Source organism: Cannabis sativa, chromosome 8, assembly GCF_029168945.1.
Source record: "Cannabis sativa cultivar Pink pepper isolate KNU-18-1 chromosome 8, ASM2916894v1, whole genome shotgun sequence".
NCBI lineage: Eukaryota > Viridiplantae > Streptophyta > Magnoliopsida > Rosales > Cannabaceae > Cannabis > Cannabis sativa.
In genome coordinates, this window is record NC_083608.1 from 37,420,170 (window position 1) to 37,436,963 (window position 16,794).

Consider the following 16,794-nt stretch of genomic DNA (forward strand, 5'->3'; position numbering starts at 1 on the left):
GCCTCGACACTACATGGTAGTGTTGCAGCATTTAAAGCTTGATTTTTGGCAGCAAGCTTCCTAGTGCGACGACTGATAATATTTTAGTCATAACTCTTTAAATATTGCTCAAAATTATATTAGTCAAAATGTTTTAAAAAGTTAAAAAAGAGATAAAACTTCTATGTTTTGACTTTCTCCAAAATCTGATCAAAACATAAGTCAAATTTTTTAAATTTTAGCTTTATTTTCTTATAAAATTTTCTTTATTTTGTAGATCACCATTTCTGAAATTTGACCAACTTATACAATTCAAGTGTGAAACATGAAAACTCATACAAATTAGATCTAACCAATTTTTGAGACTGAAGAATGGTTTGAATAATGCTTGTTATGAAATTTTCTCACTAACTCCAACCAAAACTCGTTTCTCAAGATGAACATCACTGCAGTATAACCTCAAAGTATTAAAAAGCAGGTCAAATAGTTAACAACAACAAAATTGGGTTATGCTTTCTTCACTTGTGATACATAATCTTTGTTACATAGTTTAGGTTGATGTTTCTTAATATGGTAATCTTACTAGGTTTTCTTGCTGCCAAAACTTTATAGTCTTCAGAAAACATTATACAATACAATGATTTGGCTTCTTAGTTCAAATGACAGATGCCTAGAGTAAAAAAGGGTCCGTCTAAAACTGCACATTAATCTACCTTAGCTAAGGAATTACACAGATAATCCTTTCATAAGCTTACTTTACCAGGGTCTTGGGTTGTGGGTGACTTTGTCAGGTGGAAACTGGATGAGTTTCCTACCTTTGAACTTGACTTGTTAGCCTTCACCAATGGAACAAGGGACTGCACGACATCTGCCATCAGCGGTCTGTAATCTGCCTCTGGTTGTACACACATTGCAGCGATTGCCGCCACCTGGATAACCTCCTTCATCGAGTATTGACCCTCAAGTGCGGGATCCATAATCTGTACAACCTTCTCCCTGTCTGTAAGTCGGGGCAAAGCCTATCACATAAGTGAAAAAAACAACAGAGAAATAGGATTAGAAATGGGACTTCATGGGTATTTAAAGGACTGAAACCAAAAACAAGAAGCGGATAATCTGCTAAGTAACTCAGCTAACAATTTTCCTAAGAACTGAAGAGGAGAGCTAGAAAAACTTACCCAAGTAACAAGAACACCTTCTCCAGAAGGTCTTTTCATATCAACTGGAACTCTGCCTGTTAGTAACTCCAAAAGGACAACCCCGTAACTATACACATCTGACTTGGTTGTAAGATGCCCCGTTAATGCATACCTAAATGACAGCAGGAATTGCAATACAACTTATATGGGATGCACAACTAAAATAAACACTTGAGCATCTATCTACAGTCAAAGCTTAAATCAGAACACTTACTCAGGTGCAACATATCCCTGTGTGCCCAATACTCGAGTTGAGACGTGCCCTCCAGCCTTGTCAGACCCGATCTTAGCCAATCCAAAATCAGAAACTTTCGCATGTAAACTTTTGTCCAAAAGAATGTTGCTGCTTTTAAAATCTCTGTGAATCACAGGAGGACTGACATGTTCGTGGAGATATTCCAAACCCTTTGCAGCTTCAATGGCTATCCTCAACCGTGTCTCCCAGTCCAAATTTAGAGACGGAGCATTTGAACCTGCACACATAAAACATGAAATAAAGTTCAGCAGCAAACTGCCTCCTCAAATATAAAATATTGCATAAAAACTTCAAGTATGAAACAATAGACAGTAGACACTAAGGATAACACATTGACACAGCAGAAAGAGTGCCAGCATATTAAATATATTCTTTTGAAAGCTGGTCATCTAAAGATTTCACACTCAGTTGGGAAAAGATTTACACATTATCTGATGCAATAAAATTAAGATGCCCATTAATTAGTCAAATAATAACTATGCAGTGTAGAAGCAAAACTAAAATTAGAGCACATAATTTATCCGTTATTCTGACATAATCACATACATTGTCCTCATTCACATACATTGTTTCAATATGTTCCTCTAGCAGCATCATAAAGGACCTCCAGGATGCAAGCCGGTTTATTCTGTACCCTTATCTCAGTTCAGGGCTTTCAATGTTTCATACCCAGCATAAAAAGTATTAATTAACCATATGAATTTCATTTTTCTAATTTTCTAAATTTTAAAAAATAGTTTATACTTTATAGTAGGACGAACCCAAGGACACATAAGTTCAGCCTATACCTGTTCAATAACTAAGATATCATCATGCCCCAAACCAAATGGAAACGAGAAAGGAAAAATGAGCCAGTGAAGCAAATAGTTAGACAAGTAGGTAAAACAAGTTTTCACAACTACAAAGATTACTTAAAACTTTTAAAACAATCACGCTTGTGTTGGGTAGCAGAAGATTAGTGGAAAGAATAATAATGAACTAATATATAGTGTGCATTATATATATATATATATATGACTCTGACACTCCCAAAGGTAATAATATGCATAAGGAAATAATTAAAGGTGCAAGGAGTCCAATTTCTTTTTTATTTTTTCAGTTCAGACATAATAAAAACTTTAAACTAATAGTAAAGTATGCTACTTACCGCCAACAGGGTACAAATGTTCCTGAAGACCACCATTTGGCATAAATTCGTACACCAAAACTTTGTGATTACTATGTGAGCAATAACCAACCAAAGTCAGCAAATATGGAGACCGCAATCTACTTAATAATTCCACCTACAATTGCATATCATTAGTAGCCCACTTCACATTTGAGATCAAACACAAAACCATTAATGATATGCCCACAATGAATTTCCACATTCATAGTGATACATCTTTAGAGATAAATAAATAAATAAATGCTTGATTACCCAGAACAAAATAGAGAAAAGTTGAATAAGTAAAATGATCAAACCTCCATTTTAAATTCTTCTTCTCCTTGCTTTCCAGCCTGATCCATCAGCTTAATTGCAACTTTGCGCCCATCACTCAGGACTCCTCGGTATACTAAACCAAACCCACCATGTCCAACCACATTTGACTTGCTGAAACCACTAGTTGCAGAATGCAGCTGCTTAAAGGTGAAAACTTGGAGCCCTTTTTCCGAAATAGGAGTAGTAACTTGAGGGTTTGAAAAGTCAGTTTTACTTTCATAATCAACTCCTTCAAAAGCAATTCAACCCAAAAGAATTATCAGTTTAATGCTCCTTTAACCACTAACCAAAGATATAAAGTACAACTAACCAAGCAGAGCAAAATGATTTCTCATCGTGACAAACACTACTTCAGAATTAAAACAAAGCATTTTTCAACCTTGAAATGCTAAAACATTTTCTTTTATTGGCAAAAATAGAAAGATATAATGTATGTAGTCATAAGTCGGAACCCAGTAAATTAGAAAAGGGAAAAGAAAATGATTTTTTTTTTTTAATAAAAAAATAGCAAAGGAGAAAAGGGTATTAACTGGCATTGAGTAACAAATGTTACACTTTTGGAAAGTTTGGCAAAAAGAAAGTGATTTTTTTTTTTTTGTTTTTGTTTCTTCAGCAACCAAAAACTGTGGAGTGGAAGCTGAAGTGAGAAAAAGAGGTGACTAAAAAAGTTTCATACTTTCTGTTGCAGTTCCTTTGCTACCAAACAGAGGATTAAGGATTAAATGAGGCTCACTTGAGCGGTTCTTCTTCCCGAGCCTTGTGACCTTGTTTCGGATATAACAGTAGTAGCTCAACGCCACCAGTAATGAAGCCACTGCTATTGAAGCAAACACAACAATGGCCGCCAGTACAACTCTCTCTTTTCTTCTCTCCTCGTCATCTGCCTCCATTATTTTTTTCTGAGCTTTGAATTAATAAAGGAAGAAAGAAAAAGAAAAAATAAGCTTTGAAGCCAACCCTAACCCTAAATGGGATGGAAAATAAGTTCAGTGAAGGGAAGAGAGTGGACCAGTAAAATCTGAGTTTCTCTTTTTGGACAGTCTCTCTCTCTCTCCCTATCTCCTGTGAGTCACTGTCTTGTTTTGTGGCGCGGAGTACAGTCTTATTGGAGAGAAAAAATTTGCAACAAGTCCTCATTTATATTATAATTAACTTTTCATCCATGGAATTATCACTATTTCTTATTTGAGATACCCTGTTTTTTAAAAAAATGAAAAATTAAAAAAAGTATTCTAGAATAATTAATTAATTATTATTTCTATTGTCTGAACTCAAAACGTTGTTTGTTTTTAAGAATAATTTCCATTTCTTATCCTCCGAACTTACATTATCTGATTATGCTTTTAAAATATGAGAAATGTTAAAGTAAGTGCTTAGCACTATTTAAAATGTCATATTACTATTAATATATTAAATATTAGTTTTTATATTCAGATGATTTAATATAATAATTTTTATAAAGTATTATTAATCATTTGAAAAATATCACCATAAATACTTAAATATGATTTTAATATATAATATATTGTAGTCATACAGCATAAATAATTAAGTTTAATCTTACTTGTAAATAAATACTTAAATTTAATTTTTGACAGTATTAATACCTAAGTTATATTTCTGTAATTCTGTAGGTACCTAACCGTTAAATATTAAGCCATTATATACACGTGTCATTTTTCATTGGTATATTTGAACTAATTTGTTTTTAATAATAAAAATTAATGACTTAGATCAATCAGGGATTGCCACGTGACAATTTATTTAACCAGGTACCTACAGAAGTTTTAATTATAACTTAAGTATTATTACAGCCAAAAATTAAACTTAAGTATTTATGTGCAATTGAAAGTTAAACTATAGTATTTATACCGCAAATTACTCTAAAAATAACTTAGTTGTTCACACTTTTCTTCACATAAAGGAAGTCTAGTTCATTAAAGTCTTAAGAGAATTTTGAGAGAAATCTTGGTTATTGAAAATGAATTGAATGAATATTGTTACAAAAGAGGTACTTATAGTGCACATACACAATTTAGGAGTGTGTAGAAAGTCATCCAATCTAATTACAACTGATCGATCCAATCCCAACCGATCCAATAGAATCGAATATCCATTCATAATTGGATCGGATCAGGTGTAAATTTTGAAAATCCAATCAGATTGAATCGGTTGTTGGATGGGACATCTGATCCAATGGATAACCGACCAAACTGATTCAATTATCATCCATTGGTCATCCAATTATATTTATATATTTTTAAAATATATTTATAAATTTATATATCTAATATATTTTATTTAAAAATATATATTAATTAATTTAATATACATTTAACAAATGAGATTAATAAAAAACCTTAGATCTAAAATATTAATTTTTATCTTTCTAAACGCTAATAAAATTGTTAATGCGTATTGAATAAATTTAATTTTTTAGCGGTTTTATTATGAGATCATGAGAATTAGGTTGGATTAAACTAATGTTTATTATATATGTTGGATTATAAAGTTTTGAATTATGTTTTATATATATATTTTTATTTTTAATGAAATTAACTTAAATGGTAGCTAAAATAGATTGGATGGATCCAATCCAATCTAATAAAAAACCAATCAATGTATCCAATGGTTGGAACCGATCCAATCTAATACATTCATTGGATTGGATCAGATCGGATGACTCGATTCGATTGGATTGGATCGGATGACAAAATTCAACATCCAATAAATAATTGGATTGGATCGGTTGGGTCCAAATCCATTGAATGTGATCCAATGAACATCCCTAAATTACACATACTAATCAGAGAGTAAAAGAGCTAAGTAATAGCTCAACTCATGGTTGGAAAAAGAAACGACATTGCAGACATCATCCATTAGCACTGCCTAAATAATCTCCCACAGATCAACCTCAATGAAGAAATAGAAAACTCAAATGACGAAGAACTGTCATCATCATCCAGCCAATCTGATGATTGGAAAACCGATGAGCAAAGTAGCAGTGATGATGAAGCAATTCCACCGCAATTTATGACCACCAACCATACAACAGCAGCCTCAGGAGTTGAAAGAGAACAGAATTTTAACCCAACATAACATATCATAGAAGAAGAAGTGTCTTCAGAAGAACGGCTTAAATCCACTAAATACAAATTTAGTGGAAACCCCAACACATTCATGCTTGATGATCTTCCTCCAAATCAATGGAGATCTCGCTTTCAAGAATTCAGAGCATGGACCCTTCTAGAAGCACAAAAATCGAGGGCAGAGATACAAGATATATTGCTACAATTAGTATCAAGATTCACTGGAATCTTACAAGATTGGTGGCAAAGCCTTGGAGAATATAGGCAACTTCAATTTTTACAAGTAGATTCTATTGAAACAGCACTAAATCACTTGTACGTTGAATTTTGTGGTCAAGATTCCCAAGTAATCGAACGTTTCAGGGCCGAATTTTTTAAAATGAAGTGTTGAACAATGAAAAAAGAGGATTTAGAACTGCACTTTCAAAGAATGACTAAGAGGTTTTATTTAATCAGCGGTGTCAACGATCCAAACCTCAAACAAGCATTCTTGGCGTTTATTCCAGAACTACTCGGAGAAAAAACATTTAGACTCCTTTCCGCAAATAACAGGACGCTGCAAAACACAACTTTTGGAGAATTATTCCAAATGGTGATGAGAGCCTTACAAAAGATGTGCTCTCAAAACAAGTTCTTACAAGAGTACATGAAGCAAACAAAACAACTCGACGGTCTTACAATCAAATATTCTACCAAAGACACATGCTCATGCTCAAAGCGGAAGGGTGAAAAGAAGAAAAGCTTCAAGTATAGGTCCTCAAAGAATAAAACTCCTTGGAAATTCCTTCTAAAAAAGAAAAATCTGATAAAATCATCAAATCGATGTTTCTTGTGCAGAGAAAAGGGCCACTTTGCAAACCAATGTCTGAAAGGCAAAACTGCCAAAATGATAACACACATAGAAGACGCCACTGGGGTGTCTCTCTTCGATAGTGACGTCGACTCAGTCTTCTCAGTCGAAGATGAAATATCCCTAAATAATATGTGCGCATTACAACTGAGTTCTGATTCCGACGATGACAGATATGGTGGACTCTTCAACATGCATGCATTCACTGCTGGTCAATCGATCCCGATTGTAAAAATGCAAGTCATCCCAACAAAATACTCAAGACCAATAAAAGTAGCTGCATTTTTTGACATGGGAGCATTATACACAATCATAAACCCGAACATCCTACCCCCCCGAACTATGGAAGAAAAAGAAGCAATATTTCCATGTTGGGAATAATCAAGTGCTCCGCACAAAATTAATCAGCAAGCCAATAAAGCTGCAATTCTTCCCCGGATGTTCTGTTGTCCACAGGGTCATTGGATCAAAACTTCCAGGAAAGGACCTCATAGTGGGATTCGACCTTTACACAAAAAAGAAAGGGCTTAGAATACTTCCACAAGGATTGGTCTACAAGAATTTCTTCACCCAATGGGAGCAAATCTCGAATTATTTTCACATGGCTCAAGACGTATTCTTACCAATCAAAGAAAGGTTGATTCAAAAGTCATGTGCAAACTCTCACTCTGAATTCTCAGCAAAATGCAACCACCCATTATGAAAAAATGAAGAATTCTACATCTCTCTCCCATTCAAACAAAATGAAGATGTCAATCCGACAAAAGTAAGCCACCCCGAAATGAATCTAGAACATCAGAAAATGGCGAGCTAAGAATGCCAGCAACTTCAATCACAAGGACTGATCGAGGACACTGACTCGCCATGGGTGTGCCATGCCTTTTATGTCAACAATAGGGTAGAGAAAACTAGAGGAAAACAAAGTCAAGAGCCAGGCATTTGAAGTTGGTGATCTCATCTTGAGAAGAGTGTTCCTAGCTTCTCACGAGTTGGGAGTGGGGGTTCTAGGACCCAACTGGGAAGGACCTTACGAAATCCAGCACAAAGTGGGTAATGGAACATATCAGTTGAAAAAAATGGATGGATTAGAGATTCCACAAACTTGGAATGCAGACCACCTGCGCCGATACTATCAGTATACTAGGGGTGTTCAGATCCAACCATATTCTTCTCTAATTACATTTTTTTTCTTCTCCCTTTTCATGTATGCCTCCAAATTAAATATAAATTAAATGAAATCAGAGAAATTGCTCAAAAAATGTATTTCATTAATGTATTCTGTTAAATCTTTAGTTGCATTTCAAGAAGTGACTAGGAATTTAGAGACGTCTCACTTCCCAGCTCACTTGGGGGGTAGGATACACAACTATGTATCCATGAAAATGTATAATGTCTTTCATTTTTTATTCTTTAATTTTCTTACAAAGTTAATTAAGTATGGGGGTAGGAGGTCTCGCCTGAAATTGGAACTTGAAGGAACCTAAAGTAAGTTATTCCCTTACCATATATTTTTTTTTTAAAAAAAAATCAATTGCCATAAATATGGGAGTGGAAACTTTGTTTCAATTTAGAATATTTTTAGCTATTTTCTTACCATACTTTAAAAGGACAGTTTACATCTTGTCGCTTTACATTGTTAATTAAAAACATGGGAGTAGAAATTTTTTCTTGAATTTGAAATATTTTTAGATATTTTCAAAACGCAAATTAGTATTGGGCTAAGCACAAAATTAAAGAGCTCTGCCTGAAATCAAAGACGCTTTGATATGGAAGTAAACCCCTCTATTGTCATGCCTAAAATTAATAATTTGCTAAGTTATCTAGTCCAAGAATAAAAGCATAGACTGAAATCTGCGAGTGCATGACCTCCTTAACAGAAACCAGGAGTCATCTGGAAGTAACTGCAGCCTTATACAACTTGGAGTTAACAATTGAAAAAGGTTTCTATTTCATGAAAAGTTTATAAGTCCGTAAGACGTACACCTATCTGGGAGAAGAAGTTTGAATCGAAGATTTTAGGTACTAATCTTTGGAACCAAGCACCAAAAAGTGTAAAAAGTAAAATTACTTCTCAACCCTTCCAAAAGCGAGAAGCACATGGAAGTGCATGACTTAGATCAATCATAATCAGAGCCTAAGTCTTAGAGTTCATGTCGTTGGAACCAAGAACTCGAGACATTTAAAGTAGTCTGAAAGACAGTTATGTAATTAAAAATACTTGAGAGGCAAGTTGGAGTAAAGATAGTTCACAAACATACATAAAATAAAAATTAAGTTATTACACCTAGCCTCACGGTTAATGCATAATAATTGTCTCTGCAAATACCAAAAGGGGGCCAGTAGTCTCCAAAGAGAAAAAACATTGTTAGGCTATTTTTAGCCTAAGTTTTGGGTCACATTTTATAGTTGTTTTTCTTCTTTATTATTATTTTTGGAATAGAATTACGCTTGTTTTCTTTGGTTTTAGGTTTCTACACTTGGAATGTAGAAATTGGACAAATTTCGGAAAACAGTGATCTATAAAATAGAGAAAATTTTGAAAGAGAATAAAGCTGAAACTTCAAGCCTAAATTCGACTATGTTCTGATCATATTTTGGAAAAAGTCAAAACATAAAAATTTTAGATTTTTTTTTTATCTTTCCAACACATCTTGAATCAGCTCATTTGGAGTTTGGATGAGAAAGTTATGCTCATTTTACTAAAACAGATTGAAGTAGAAAATTCCATCTCGTCGCGGCGAGATTTCCATGGCCGCGGCTAGAAAGTCTGGGCAGAAACGTGGTTTTTGGATGCACTTTTGGCCGCGGCGAGACCACTTTTGGTCGCGGCGAGCGTCCGTACGGTCAGGGGTATTTTTGTCCGACGAACCCTAAAAATTAGATATAAATAGAAAACTGCGATTGGAAGTGAAGGGAAGCGATTTGGAACCCTAAAACACAGCATAGAGCAGTAGGAAGAGCAGAGGAAATCAAAGTGAAGATCCAGAATTCATCCACCAACAGTTTCTTTCTCTATTCCTCTTTAATTTATTTATGTTGAATATTGTCATAGGAATGGTTATGGATTTATTTCTGAACTAAATTTCCATTTAGGGAGGATGATGATTGTTGTTTAATGTTTTGCCTAGTTAATGTTTAATTGTCATTCCTCCATTCTTGTTTGTGAAATTATCTTAATTTGTGTTTAATTTCATGTTTAAGATTGATCACCTTGTGCATGTTCTATGATCTCAATTCAAAATCTGAAAAGTGAGAATTGAGAATGCTAAAATTGGATAATCGATGTTCTATGTGAAACGAGAGTATTCACATGACTTATGTGACAAGTAGATTATTACCTAATGCTGATTTCATGTTAGTTTAATTAAGGAATTAATTAGATAACATGTGATTTAGAACCTAGAAGATCTGAAAAGAGCTAGGTTACTTTATAATCTGTCAATCACTTCAAGAATAGGATAGCAATTAGGCATTAACAATTTGGGTAAACAACAACAGGATTCTCCTCCCTATTATCTCATCTTGCTCAACTTTTAATTGTGTTATTTAAGTTTTCTGAATTACTTTCATTCTTTTTAAATCATAAATACTTTTGATTTGCCAAATAGAATTATAAGTATAGTTTAGTAGTAATTAATCCAATTCCCTGTGGTTCGACCTCACTTGCGTGAGTATACTACTTGATTGCGTGCACTTGCGTAGTAATTAATAATTTTCGCAACAAACATAATAATAAGGAACTCAAGATTGGGTTTGATCAACTCCTTCCTTAGGGGCAACAACATTAGTACCTAGAGAGTGAACGACCTATGGTTCGAAAGTCTCGGCCTCAAGATATGTACCAGCTTCCATTGCGTGCACCTTGGCCAAATAAGCTTCCTCCTCCTCACCAAGAACTAGGGTTGAGCATAAAATCCAAAAAATCAAAAAACTGTTCAAACTGACCTAGCGAACACCGTTGGAACCGAAACTGACGGAACCAAAAATCAAAAAAATCGCTAACGGTTAAAACCACCATTGAACGGTCAGTTGTTTTTAGTAATAAACTGACCGTTATACATATATATTAATTTATTAAGTTTTTTTTTACTTTATGTATTGTAGTTACTAATAATATATAATAATAATAACATATTATTATTTTATTAATATTAAAGTTAAAATAATAAAATAATTAGTTTTTGAACAATTAATTTGTATATTTGTAGTTGTTAAATGTAGAATAATGTGTTTATAGAATAAGTTAAATCATATTTTTTTTTTTAAAAAAAAAAAGTTCAGTTTGGGTGGTTTAAATCGACCAAACTGAGGTTCAAAACGATCAGTTTTAAGATAGGTTCTGAATTGGTCGGTCGATTTTTAGATTGTACCAATCCAGACTGAAAACTAAATTTTAGATTTTTATATAGAAAAAAACTGACCAAACCGACCGATGCTCAACCCTACCAAGAACCTTCAAGACTTTGGGATCCTTTTTTCCATAGATAATGGAGTGTGGTCATGAGGGTCATCTCTACGCTCTACATGTGACACACTTTTGCAACGTCAATGACTTCCCTAAGAGCAGCCTCCATGGTTTTCTCCATTTCATTCTTAGTTTTGATGGTGGCTTTCTAGGATTCCCTGACAAATTAAGGGTATGAAGCCGCAAACCTACTTAAAGTATCGACAACTACAAAAGCCTTGGACCTTTCACCAGTCCAGTTCTTCTCCATTGAAATGCCTCCTCCAAATCCTCTCTGCTTCCAGTCAATCTCCGGAGAAATTACCCTTTTTCTCCTGGCCTCAGCATCGGCAGCAAGCTCTCATATTCTTCCTTGAGCTCTGCGGCATTAACCTCAATTTGTTTCTTCGTAAGCTTTTCGGCCTATGCCGGCATTTGGGCATCCAAAATGTCAGCTCGCTCTTGAGCCTCCTTGTGCTTCCCAATAGTGGAAATAACTTCAGCTTTAAGTTAAAGGTTTCATCCCTATAGGAAGCGGTGGCCTAGTTAACATAAGATTCAAGCTTTTGATTAGCCTTCCTCTCGGCTTCTTTGGTAGCTTATCTCTTTGATGTTTCCAGATTGACTTCCATCTTCTCCATCTTAGAAACCAAATTCATGTTCTCCGCCTTGAGTTGAGTCAGTTCCACTTTCGCGACATTAGCTGTTTCAAATGTCCTCTCAATAATCATAGTCATTTAACATAGTAAAAAAAGAAAGGAAGTGTTAGAAGAAAATAAGGTTACAAAGAAAGGATATTTATCAAGAGTGTAAAGAAAATCCTACTCTGGTAGCCTGTTGATTGGCAGTGTGTGCCAAAAGGATGAGATCATTGTTGGATGCCACAACCCACTTCTCAGGGGTATGCTCACAGATATTGTTGGCGGTTAGGTCTATCATCTCTGCAAAGAAAGGTGTAGTGTCATTTCTGACCCTGGGCATAAGATATATGGCCAATGTCGTAATATCTATGATCGGACCAAAGCTCGTGCCCTTGGCCTTGCCTACAATCCTAGCCTTCCATCTGGCAGAGAGAATAAAAGCCTTCTTTTGAGCAGTGATTTGTTCATGGTCTCAACGTTTCTGAATACAAGCATTAACCTCTTTGACCTTTTTCCAAACCTCTGCTGAAACTAATGTTGGTTGAATAGGCCAGGCAAAATCAAAGGGTGGGAGAGAAGGAAGAGTAGTTGGAGGCTGCTATGTTTGAGCTTCGAGTGATTGAGGCTTTAAACTCACTTTTAAATCCTTAGATTGAGTCTCTAAGTTCCTCAAGTCCCTTTCACTTCTAAAAGGCCACTACTTGTCAGTTTCTTTCCTCACCTTCCTCTCATCCACGACATCTTTCCTTCGTCTTGAGTCTTCACTGCTGGGATCCTGGGCTTGCTTCGAACTGGGGTTATCCTCTCATCTTACCTTCTTGGCCTCCCTTTTCAAGTTCAAAGAGGGATCAGACTGTTTCAGTGTTTGGACAACATGTTCTGGGAAGAAAATTTCTTCCCCTTTCTCGTCTATTAGGATAGGTGCCTCTACACCATTAATGGGGAGTTTGTCAACAGTCCGCTCAGTGATGGGACTTGTTGAAGTGACTAAATGATTAGAGCTCCCCTAGAAGTAGAACCTTTTTCGACTGGAGCAAACTCTTTCCTCTTTGTTGGAAGAGCTGGGTGGAAGCCAGAAGGGCCAAACTTTGGGTCTTCAATTTGGACGAACCCACTGCTTTGCTTTTGCCTTTAGCTGCACCGACAAGCGTTTGGGCCGCAGCCTTGGCACTGATCATGGCTATGTTATCATTGATTTTCCCGATGACTGAGTCTAACAACCCTATTTGATGAGTCTAGAGATTTTTTACAAAATGGAAGAATGCAAAAAAAAAAAAAAAAGTTAGACACATATGTAATTAAAGGAATATATCTGACTCAAGGTTAGTTAAAAGCAGAGAGAAGACTCGAGTCTAGAAGCAACCGTTGACTTTGCTATATTTTGGTTTTTCCTGAGCAAACAAAGATACATCCTCCTTGTCCAAAAAGCTACCATACTCCTCAAAACCTGGATAAGACATGAGGAGGAATGGATCTATCTTATAAGACTAGGATGAGTATTTGAAGTGCTCTAAGCTCTTTATGATCTCAACTACCCTATCAAGATATTCATCTATTAGATACCTATATGGATCTACACTTATAAAATAAGCATCAAAGCCTCCTTGGTCGACATAAGCCATATTATCAAAACGTGGAGCGTAAGCGAGATGAAAATATTTTTTTACTTCTTCCAAAATTACTGGCTCCCGAAGTGCCCTCATTTTTGTCCACTACAATGAATCAATCCGCCAGTTTTGCCTCCTTGCTATTGAGATTCAGATCAACTCACTCCTAATCATCCAACCACACTCTGTCCAACTTCACCGCCTTTTGCATTTCCTCAGCAACCATCGCGATGTGCTCTTCTTTGACTTCCGGAGGATCGCGAGAGCTATCATGATTGATGAATGGTCCAATGCTATATATTCCAACAATGAGCCTGTATTTTTGGAAATTCTTTGTAGTGACCATTTTCCACCTGCAGAACATTGGGGAGAATCTTCTGATACCACACTTCTTTAATCACCAAGGCTAGGGTTGGAGGCGTTTGTTCTATATTGGAGGCAAGGTTAGAACCTCTTCCATAAGAATAATGGATGTAACACATAAGAAAATGAATGAGAAGAAAGAAAAATGACTGGAGTGCTTACCAGAGTAAAAAAGACCAGGGATAAGGTTGGAACCCTTTTCAGTGGAAACCTAGTGGTGACGAACCAATACTCTTGGAAGTGTGGGACATATTTGGTGAAGATGGTGGGGCAAGTTGACTTGTTGGAATGCTTTTACAGCCTATAAAAATGTAAAGACCGCTTAGTTTTAATTTGGAATTAGCAGATAATAAGGGTTTAATGATGAATATAGAATATTATTTATGATTTATCATTTTATGGAGATTTATTTGAATTCGGGGTGTATTATTTATGCCACATATGAAATTTTACATTTTTGCATCTTTTGTGCCCGGTAATATTGGAACGCGGTGTTTGGCCATCAGAATCACATCTTAGTATTTTAGTAGTAGCGGGGAAATATAGCTAAACATTGACAATGTCGGGAATATCCGAGGATTTAGAAATGACCAAAATACCCTTTATGGGCAATATGGTCTTTTTGGCCTTTTGTCTCTTTTGTCTTTAGTGACTTTATTTACCTTTCTAGGTTATGTTATAAATCTGATATTGGGACTTATTATAGAATTATTATTGATTTAATTCATTATCAAAGAAAATTAAGAAAGAACACTTAGCCATTCTTTCTCCAAACTCTCTTTCTTTCTTGAGCTCCCTAGAAGCAGCTAGGTTTTGGAATTTTTCAGCTTCATTTCTGGATAATCTAGCAAGTTTTTAGTGTTTCCAATTGAAGGTAATCCCTTTAGCACATTTTCTATTGATTTCTTAAGCTTGAAATTAAGATATTGCATGAATTTGTTAGTCAAGGTTCTGTAGCTTTTAGAATTGTTTGATTTTGTGTTATGATGTTATTTTGAAGTTATCTAAGTTACATTGAAGTGTATGGTGGCTGATTGTGAGATTTATTCAAGGTTTGAGCATAAGAGCTCAAACTTTGCTCTCACATGGTGAATTTTGTTTCTAGGTTTATTGCTTGATGTTATTATATGGATTATGTTGGTTATGGTATATTTAGGTAATTTAAAAGTTATTGTGAGGTTTGGGTTTGATTTGAAGAGTATAGGTGATTTTTGGTGATTTCTGCACTAAATCAAAATTTTGGTTCAAGGGGACCTGTAGGAACCGAAATTCCAGTTGGTCCCTAAGAAACCCCATAGAATTCCAATTGGGGAACCGGTCTACCAGTTGGGGCATTTTAGGGAGCCCTAATTTTTCCCATTTTTACAACATTTAGGATATTACTATGTTATCCATCGATAGGGAAAATTTTAGTTTCAAGTTTAAGTCCCCGAAAAGTGATTTAACGTGTCACTCATCAGTTTTACGAATAATGTGATTTAGGGGCTTGTAAATTGTCGAGCAGCTATTCCACTCAGGTTGGCCGGCATACCTAAATTCGAAAACAAGGTAAGATTAGTATAATGATATGCATATGTATTTACATATTTAGCGTACATGTTAGCTAAGCCTGTTAGATTACATTATAATAGCGGTATCAGTATATTTAGTATTATATTAGATATCGATAAATGTATGTTGGCTTAAGTATTATTCGACAATATCACATCGTACTACTAGAGTACGACTAGCGTACCAAGTATAGGCTAATAATATGGTCGATAGTACTGTACTACTAGAGTACATAGCGTACCGAGTATAAGCCGATATTATGGTCACTTGTACTGTCGTTTGAACGTTCTTGACTCAGTACCGTGTTGGAAACAGGGATTTGGTTATGGTTGGGTGTATGGGCGCCTGATTATAATCTGAGTTATAGTTATGTTATTGTTATACTTTTCTTAATGAGTCTGCCGACTCAGAAATATTGTTTGCATGGTCGTTGGGACAGCTAGACATATTTTGTATAGTCACTAGGCGACAACTTTTGTACTATACACTATGAAACTTTTGTAAATATTTTGTAAACAGGATCCCAATTTTATATAAGTAAGTTATTTTAGTATTTATAAATAGTTAAATAAAGTTTTAATTATTTACGATTTTTAATAAACTCGTTGATTAGCAACGAGTTGCACAATTAAGTTAAAAATCATGTCAACAAGCCTAAACTAGTAGGGTGTTACAATTTGGTATCACAGTCGCCAGGTTATCTTCTGAAGATCGTCACGACATGTACAATCATCATCAGCGATCAGCTCGACTCACGATTCAATAAGCCTTTATTGCTTTAGTAGTTTATTTGATTAGTATGTTATAAGAAAAGTTTGATAGGAAGCATGTTAGTAGCTTGATAGCTGAATAGGCATATGTTTTAATTTCCAAAATAAGCGGTAATCAGTAAGTTATTCTTGATCGTGATCTGACCAGGCTAGCTTTTGGTTTTCCTGGTTGTTCTAATATCATGGACGCCAGATGAAACACTAGGAATCAGGGTAACTCGGTCAAATCCAGTGGCAATCAGGGAGTTCAAATTCCCTCGAATGTACGTGGCCGAGGAAGAGGCCCTAGAGGCAGGGCACGTGGTCAGGGAGATGTTAACCCACTGCAGGCTGCCTAGGAGTGGGAAAACAAGTTTGCAGCAATGCAAGCCAAAATCAATGAGCAAGACGAAGAAATCAGACGCCTGAGGCAGCAGGGTGCTCTTACAATGCCTGCTCCAGAAATGCAGGTGGCTCCTGCCGCTGCTGTACAGGCAGGGCCGATTACTGCAGTAAACCGAATGGAACCACTGTATGAAAGGTTTTGCAAGGAGGCACCTCCAGTCTTTCTGGAAGGTCACGA

The 16,794-nt window shown here is 35.6% G+C and overlaps 1 protein-coding gene across 2 annotated transcripts; it reads right to left on the reverse strand.

Annotated features, from left to right (window-relative positions):
* Positions 1 to 463: 463 nt before the first annotated feature.
* On the reverse strand, positions 464 to 3,998 carry LOC115697992 (probable serine/threonine-protein kinase PBL7). 2 transcript variants are annotated; one of them, XM_061101941.1, is made up of 6 exons: positions 3,651 to 3,998; positions 2,899 to 3,146; positions 2,582 to 2,717; positions 1,393 to 1,651; positions 1,158 to 1,290; positions 464 to 998 (listed from the first exon to the last, which is right to left on the reverse strand). In XM_061101941.1, the coding sequence occupies exons 1-6, from the start codon at positions 3,805 to 3,807 to the stop codon at positions 723 to 725; spliced, it is 1,209 nt and encodes a 402-aa protein (XP_060957924.1). In that variant the 5' UTR covers positions 3,808 to 3,998; the 3' UTR covers positions 464 to 722. The 2 variants fall into 2 exon arrangements, with proteins under 2 accessions (XP_060957924.1, XP_060957923.1); XM_061101940.1 differs by having other exon boundaries at positions 3,594 to 3,998.
* Positions 3,999 to 16,794: the final 12,796 nt, after the last annotated feature.